This window comes from Rhinopithecus bieti, unplaced genomic scaffold (assembly GCF_001698545.2).
Source record: "Rhinopithecus bieti isolate Rb0 unplaced genomic scaffold, ASM169854v2 scaffold_22436, whole genome shotgun sequence".
Taxonomy (NCBI): domain Eukaryota; kingdom Metazoa; phylum Chordata; class Mammalia; order Primates; family Cercopithecidae; genus Rhinopithecus; species Rhinopithecus bieti.
This window is the reverse complement of record NW_016810644.1, coordinates 395,827-403,863: the sequence shown is the minus strand read 5'-3', so window position 1 is coordinate 403,863 and position 8,037 is coordinate 395,827. Positions and strand designations below refer to the sequence as shown.

Below are 8,037 nucleotides of genomic sequence, written 5' to 3'. Positions count from 1 at the left end.
GGGGGGGGTGGGGGGCGGGGTGGCAGACGCGGCTTGTACAGAGCGGAGAATAATAAATCTTACCATGAGGGCCGCTGCAGTCCATCCTTGCATCCCACCCAGGGAGAGTGGGGATTACATACATGGTGGCAAAGCACAAAGTTAAAACTTGTTTCCTCTGCAATTTTGATTCTGGGCGCCTCTGTCTCTCATTCACTCTCATTCGACTGGGACTTACTGAGGATTTGCTGTATTCCCAGCTTTAGTCTGAGCTGGGCAAATGGAGATGGACAAGACAGGTAAGTGTCTGCTCTCAGGAACTGACATAACATGCTCCGACTCTTCCCCTTCCTGATGCTTTCAGCCTTCGTTCACTCTGCCACCACTTCCGGGGGCCTCCTGCCTGCCAAGCCCTGAGGTGGGTACTGGGGAAACAGATGAACTGGACATGCCCCTCGACCTCAAGTAACATGAAAGAGAACTCTCATCCGGCTGCCGCAGCTGCTTCACTACTGTGTGCAGACTAATGGTCATGATACATCTCCCTCTTAGCACTTACCCTCCAGGATAATGATTGGGAGATTCAAAGCCCATTCACAGCTCACGTTGGTGCTGGAAACAGTGAGATGTATGCCTGGCAATGTGTGTTTAGTTATCTCATTTGTTAGAAGAAGGGTCTGGGGTCCTGTAAGGTGCTCCAGGACATATCGAAAATCCACAGAATTTGGACTCCAGGCCAGGCGTGGTGGTTCACGCCTGTAATCCCAGCACTTTGGGAGGCGGAGGAGGGCAGATCACTTGAAGTCAGGAGTTTGAGACCAGCCTGGCCAAAGTGGTAAAACCCCATCTCTACTAAAAATACAAAACTTAGCTAGGTGTGATGGCATGCGCCTGTAATCCCAGTTACTCAGGAGGCTGAGGCGGGAGAATTATTACTTGAACTCAGGAGGCAGGGGTTGCAGTGAGCTGAGATCGAGCCACTGCATGCCAGCCTGGGTGACAGAGTGAGACTCCATCTCAAATAAATAAATAAATAAATAAATAAATAAATAAATAAATAGGACTTCAGTCCCAGGGTACTTCGGTACAGAAACCTGAAGACAAGGCCAGGCACAGTGGCTCACGCCTGTAATCACAGCACTTTGGGAGTCCAAGGCGAGCAGATCACCTGAGGTCAGGAGTTCGAGACCAGTCTGGCCAACATGGCGAAACATCTCTACAAAAGTACAAAATTAGCCGGGCATGGTGGCATGCACCTGTAATCCCAGCTACTTGGGAAACTGAGGCAGGAGAATCGCTTGAACCCAGGAGGCGGAGGTTGCAGTGAGCTGAGATCACGCCACTGCACTCCTGCCCGGGCGACAAGAGCTAGACTCCATCTCAAAAAAAAAAGAAAAAAGAAAAAAAGAAACTTGAAGATGAAACTAAGTACGAGGGCACTGCCTGGGTGAGTCCTGTGTGACCCATAGTAGGGCAGCTACCCTGTGTCGCTCCATGTTCTAATGCTGAAGACCCAGCATGAGACAGATGTTCTGCCAGCGCCCCCAGGGTTCAGGGTTCAGCAGTAATGTGGAAATGGAGCCTCACAATGTAAAGGGCATGGAAGTACCACTAGGGGTTGAGGGAGCACAGAGGAGTCACCTTGTCAGAGTGGAAATGGGGCTAGAAAAGCTTCTTAGGGAGAAGGTGATCCCTGAACGATGACATAAACCAACTGAAGTTTGCCAAGTAAAGAAGTGGCAAAGAGGCCGGGCATGGTGGCTCACGCCTGTAATCCCAGCACTTTGGGAGGTCGAGGTGGGTGGATCACGAGGTCAGAAGAGCGAGACCATCCTGGCTAACACCGTGAAACCCCGTCTCTACTAAAAATGCAAAAAATTAGCCAGGCGTGGTGGTGGGCGCCTGTAGTCCCAGCTACATGGGAGGCTGAGGCAGGAGAACGGCGTGAACCCAGGAGGTGGAGCTTGCAGTGAGCCGAGATCACGCCATTGCACTCCAGCCTGGGCGACAGAGCGAGACTTTGTCTCAAAAAAATAAATAAAATAAAATAAATAAAAATGGAGGAAAAAAGAAAAAAGAAAAGAAGTGGCAAAGATTTCCGGGTGGAGAGTTTAGTGTATTGAACTAAACCCTGCTATTCTAGAGAATTCAAGACAGGTTAGTATGGCTGGAGGTTGGGTTCTTGGGGGCTAAATCCTGAAGGGTCTTGAATTCCAAATTGTGGGGCTTGGGAGATTTGATAGGGTAGAGGCTGGAAACTGGCAGCTGCAAGGCCGAATATGACTACCAACACATTTTTGTTTAGTCTGTGCATTTTTTAAAAAGTTTGACTTGACTGCCAACATTGGGAAATCAAAAGATTTTACACAACGTGAACTAATGGAACTTCTGAAAGAAACTGGAAGATGTGGCAACCCAATCTGTGTTCCGGAGCTGAGCGGCCGTTACCCTCTTCTGATGGGGCACTCTCCAATTTGTTGAATCTCAACTCTTGAAACCTGATGGCAATCACCATTATTTCATGTTGCTGATATTTTCCCCTTGAACCTGGCCATCTTGCTCATGTATTTACATTTTCACCCAGCTCCTGTATGCATTCACATTTCCAAATCCTTCTCAAAGCCACAAGGAGCTGTGGCTTGGTGACAAGGATCTGCGTGGATGCCATATGGAGAATGAAGAAGGCAGGTGGCCAGGCGCAATGGCTCACGCCTATAATCCCAACACTTTGGGAGGCCGAGGCGAGTAGATCACCCGAGGTCAGGAATTTGAGACCAGACCAGCCTGGCCAACATGGTGAAACCCCATCTCTACAAAAAATACAAAAATTAGCTGAGTGTGGTGGTGCCCTCCTGTAATCCCAGCTACTCAGGAGGCTGAGGCAGGAGAATTGCTTGAACCTAGGAGGCAGAGGTTGCAGTGAGCCGAGATTGTGCCATTGGACTCCAGCCTGGGCAACAAGAGCAAAACTCCATCTCAAAAAAATAAAAATAAAAATAAAAAAACAAAAGAGGGCAGCCACTGGACTGCTATGCAGTTGTCCGTGTGCGAGACCGCTGTTGGTCTACAAGGGTAGTGAGACTGAAAAGATGTTCCAATTCCAAAGATATTTAACTGGCTCAATTGAGGGGAACTGATAAGGGATTGGACATAAAGATGAGGATGAAGAAGCTTTAAACCTGCTCAGGAACCCAGCTTGGGTGGTGGTGCCAATGACATCAGAAGCATGGAAGTTTCTTTGAGGTACAAGGAATGAGCTCTGTTCACCTTGTGAGTTATCTCATGGGGCCCACTGGGTGAACAGAAAGGTGTGCAAAATCAGAGTCTCTCACTCAACAAGCATGCAAGGCACACTGAGAGTGCTTTTGCCAGACTTCCCTGACCCCCTCTCCTACAGCTGAACCACGTAACACGTAACCACACAGTGGGGCGCATTCACTCCCCATTCTAAGGATGGGGAAACAGAAGCTTGGAGGAAGGTATGATGCAACTCACTGCTGGTGGCAAGACCACAGTGTGGCCCCCTCCTCCCCCACCTCCCCAAAGTGGACAATCCCAATACAAGACCGACAGAGAAGCCCTTCAGATGGTCCTTTAATAGGAACAGAACTGAAGGTGTCACACCTCCAGCTCCCAAGTCCTCCTCTCGCTCCCACACAGTGACTCTTTCACTCCACACCCTGGCCAGCCCACCATGCTGCCATCAGCCAGCCCTTCCTTGGGATTGGTGGGGACTAGGCAGTAAGCTGTTTGCTTCGAACTGGGAGTGGAGGAAATCAGAGAAACCTGAGGCTACCTTGAGGCTTGTGGGGGACCATGGGCTCTGAGTCTAAAGCTTTAGGAGGGGGATGCTAGGTAGCTGCTTGCTTTATGTGTTCTCAGTTGCCTCTGAAGAAGAGTGGATGGGTTAAGGACCGACCACAATGGGGTGGGGTGGGGTGGGGTTGCCGCTGTTGGAGTCCTATGGTCAGGCTTACATCCTTGAGGGTCAAGTGCTCTCAGCTGTGACTTGGAGACCCTCTGGCTTTGAGGTGATGGGATCCCAGAGTCTCTTCACAGATAACCTTGTGAGTGTCTTCTGCCTGAGGGTGGATAGGCATCCCAGGTCCAGTGCAATGCAGTGAGGTAGGCAAGAGACTCCATCCTGGTCCACCCATGGAGGACCAGAGCAGAACACTATGGTGGACCCCAATTCCCCCCTTCCATTCGATCCTGGCTCCTCCTCTGAAGTGCCCAGGCTCTGTCGTGACAGGCTGGGTCTTGCACAAGGACAAGCCAAGCAAGAGGCATCGGGGCAGTGACATCCAGCTCGTGGACCTTGCCTTTGGCCAGAGCTGCACCTGTCCTCTCCTAGGCCTGGCAGAGGTGCTGTGTGGGCGTGTGGGAGTCTGAAGCCTGGCCCTCTCCCTCTGCTCTCCATCACTAGCCGCTCGCAGCCATCCCTGCAGCTGTCATCTCTCCCCCAATCTCCCCTCTTCTGTTCCCTGCCTCCGTTTCCCCACCCCCGCCCCCCGGGTCGGCCGCCTACCTCCGCCTTAACTACCCCATGTTCCTGCAGCCTACTGGTCGGCCTCCACCTTCCCCTTCGCGGTCTCCCCCCGCCCCTCCTCCGCAGGGTCCCCTGCCCCACACCGGCTCCCCGACCCCTGAGCCGCCGACGAGCCCAGCTGGCGTCCAGAGTCTCCCAGCCCCGGCCCCGGCCCGTGGAAGTGGGTGCGCTGGTGCTTGCGGAAGTTGGAGGAGTTATTGAAGGTGCGATCGCAGAGCGTGCAGCGGAACGGGCGCTCGCCCGTGTGGATGCGGGCGTGGCCGCTAAGCACCGAGGACTGGGTGAAGCCCTTGCCGCAGATGCCGCAATGGTACGGCCGCTCACCAGTGTGCACGCGCTCGTGGTCTCGCATGTCTGAGGAGCGGCGGAAGGGCTTGGCGCAGAACCTGCAGGCAAAAGGCTTCCCCACCGCTGCGCCCGCCGCCGCCGCCGCCATCACCACCTCCGCCCTTTCCGGGGCTACCCCGGGCCTCTGTTCTGCAACGGCCGCTGCGTCCGGAGGCCTCCGAGAGGTGCCCGGCTCCACCCCGTGTCGGTGCTGGTGCCGGAGCAGGGGCGCCAAGGCCTTGAAGGCGCGGGGGCAGAGCGCGCAGCGGTAGGGCCGCTCCCCCGTGTGCAAGCTGTAGTGCGCGCGCAGGCTGGCGGGGCCCGGGCAGCTGTGGCCGCACACGTGGCACCGGCTCGGGTCCCCACCAGGCCCGCCTCCCTCGGCCCCGGCCAGGTGGCCATGTTCGTGGAACAGCAGCTCGGAAACCAGCCGGAAGGCAGCAGGGCACAAGGCACAGTGGAAAGAACCTGGCTCTGGAGGCTCAGGGACCAGTGTGGTGTCTGTCACCTTCACCACCTGGATCTCGATGAGGTCACTCGGGGGTGTGCCGGGCCGACAGTCATCAGGCACCAGGACCTGGGCAAAAGGAGAAGAAACAGGAGCCCGTGGAACCTGCCTCAAGATCGCCCCAGCACGTCCCAATTATTAAAGCTTCCGCTCCTTTATTATTTTCAGACAGGGTCTCAAACTGTTGCCCAGGCTGGAGTGCAGTGGCACGATCGTGGCTCATTGCAACCCCGACCTCCTGGGCTCAAGCGATCCTCCCACTTCAGCTCCCTGAGTAGGTGGGACTACAGGCGTGCACCACCACACCCAACTAGTTAAAAAAAATTTTCTTTCTGGCCAGGTACAGTGGCTCAGGCCTGTAATCCCAGCACTTTCGGAGGCCAAGGCAGGTGGATCGCTTGAGGTCAGGAGTTTGAAACCAGCCTGGCCAACATGGCAAAATACCGTCTCTACTGAAAGTGCAAAAACTAGCCAGGTGTTGTGGCTGCTGCCTGTAATCCCAGCTACTCGGGAGACTAAGACACAAGAATCGCTTGAACCCAGGAGGTGGAGGTTGCAGTGAGATGTGATCATGCCACTGCACTCCAGCCCAGGCGACAGAACAAGACTCCATCTTAAACAAAACAAAATGAAATTATTATTATTATTATTATTTTTTAATGTTGAGGGAGTCCCACTAGGTTGCCCAGGCTGGTTTCCAACTACTGGGCTCAAGAGATCCTTCTGGCTCTGCCTCCCAAAGTGCTGGGATTGCAAGCCTGAGCCACTGCGCCTGGCCCATCCTCCAACATTCTGTTGTATCCTCATCAACATTTCCCCTCCTGTCCAAAATATATCATGGATCCCACCTTTTCTTCTCCACCCTAGTTAAAGCCCCATCACTTGGCGCCTCCACAGTTGAAAAACCCAAGGGCATCTCTGTTCCTACTTCTGCTGGCTTGTAACCCACCTCCCCAGAATAGCCTGAAGGTCTTTTGAAAATGTAAATCAGATCAAGTCATTTTTCGCACTCAAAACCCTCCAATGGCTCCAAATGTACTTATCCCAAAACGTCACTATAATATCTGTGGCGACGTAGCTCCACTTATCTCTCTGACCCCAGCTTAAACATAAGCCAGCACCCAGCTGACTTCTCTCGTCTAAATTTAGCTCCCCCACCCCCACGGTATTGGCTCAATTTTTATTTCCTTTATGGAACATATCACAGTGACTCTCATTGATTGTCTCTCTCCCCTCAAGAGACTGCAGGCTCCAAGAGAACACAGCCCTTGTCTGTCTTGGTCACTTCTCTATTTACAGAGCCCAAGTAGGAGCTCAGTAAATGTTTGTTGAATGAATGAATGTCCTCAATTACTCTAATTACGAGTGGGGAAACGTGGAGGAAGTTCCAAAGTCACCTAGACCACCCACTTCTACTCCCAAATCCTCCCTTGGGCATTCGAGAAGCATCACTAAGACCCTGCAGAATTATCCCCTACCCAAACATAGGTGCGCCAATCATAATCCCCCACGTTTTTCAGGGTCACCTTCCCCACCTTCTACCCTAGAATTAGCCCTACAATTTGAGGCCCCGCCCCTTACAAGGCTCCACCCAAATTATGCAAATTATCCCTGGTAAGCCCCCTTCCCTGGACCCAAACCCGCCCCACAACACACCGTCCTCAGACTCCGCCTCCATCCAGCCCCGCCCACCACCCATAGGTTCCTCCCCACGCCCCGCCCACCAAGGCATGATCTCCTCCCCTGCCCCGCCCCTCGCGCAACCCTCAAGAAGCCCCACCCCCAGGGCCACAGCACTAAATACCTCCCCCGCCCACTCATAGGCCCCGCCCCGGCCCCGCCCCCTACACTACGACCTCCTCCCACCTCGAGCCCCACGCCCAGGCCCCTTCCTTGCCCGCACCAGGTCCAGTGGCTCCTGGGATCGCGACTCCGGGTTCGGTGCGCTCGGACTCCGGGGCTCCGGGCGCGCAGCGGCCATCTTGTGCCCAAGACCCGCCCCCGAGGCCAATGTTCTCTCTGAAAAGGGGTGGGGCTCGAACTGGCGTAGGAGCTACTGCGCAGACGTACTGCGGGGCGGCGGGGGGCGTGGCGCAGCAGGGGGCGTGGCGTGGCGGGGCGTGGCGGCTGAGCCCGAGAGAAAGTGAGTTGTTAGCTCTCTAATTACCTGTTGGTCCCTCCGAGGGGACGCTCTGATGGCACTAGGACGCCTGTAACACCCTGGGAACAAATCCCAGCGTTCCTTCTAAACCAACGCAGGCCGACTCGAGGCTCTAGCAGTCAGGGGAACCTCAGCAGAACTGAAGACGCTTTGCTTTGTTTCCACAGTAAACGTTTTTGTGGTTATCTCTGCCCTGCTTATGACAACATAATGACGCCAAGTTTATAAATGTCGGCGTAGGCCGGGTGCGGTGGCTCATGCCTGTATTCTCAGCTACTCGGGAGGCTGAGGTGGGAGGATCGCTTGAGGCTGGGAAGTCGAGGCTGCAGTGAGCCATGATCTCGCCACTGCATCCAGCCTGAGGGACAGAAAGACTCTGTCAAAAAAAAAAAAAAAAAAAATGCAGTGGAGAGAAAAATATTCAGTAAACAGCAACACAGGTGGTCCTGGGAGGACACAACCCGCAAGCTGATGTTATGTTTGGGAGGAAAGACCTCAAAGACGCGGGGTTTT

General features: G+C 54.1%; 1 protein-coding gene across 1 annotated transcript; it reads right to left on the bottom strand.

Moving 5' to 3' along the window:
- Positions 1-3,556: 3,556 nt before the first annotated feature.
- ZNF784 (zinc finger protein 784) lies at positions 3,557-7,382 on the bottom strand. The gene is made up of 2 exons (XM_017892591.1): positions 7,267-7,382; positions 3,557-5,432 (listed from the first exon to the last, which is right to left on the bottom strand). The coding sequence occupies exons 1-2, from the start codon at positions 7,342-7,344 to the stop codon at positions 4,539-4,541; spliced, it is 972 nt and encodes a 323-aa protein (XP_017748080.1). The 5' UTR covers positions 7,345-7,382; the 3' UTR covers positions 3,557-4,538.
- Between the last annotated feature and the right edge of the window lie 655 nt (positions 7,383-8,037).

What these genes read in the sequence shown, in the direction of transcription:
- ZNF784 (XM_017892591.1), bottom strand. Translation starts at nt 7,344, where the DNA reads ATGGCCGCTGCGCGCCCGGAGCCCCGGAGTCCGAGCGCACCGAACCCG. An exon ending in CCCAGGAGCCACTGGACCTG is followed by an intron (nt 5,433 to 7,266) that starts GTGCGGGCAAGG and finishes CCTTTTGCCCAG; the next exon opens with GTCCTGGTGCCTGATGACTG.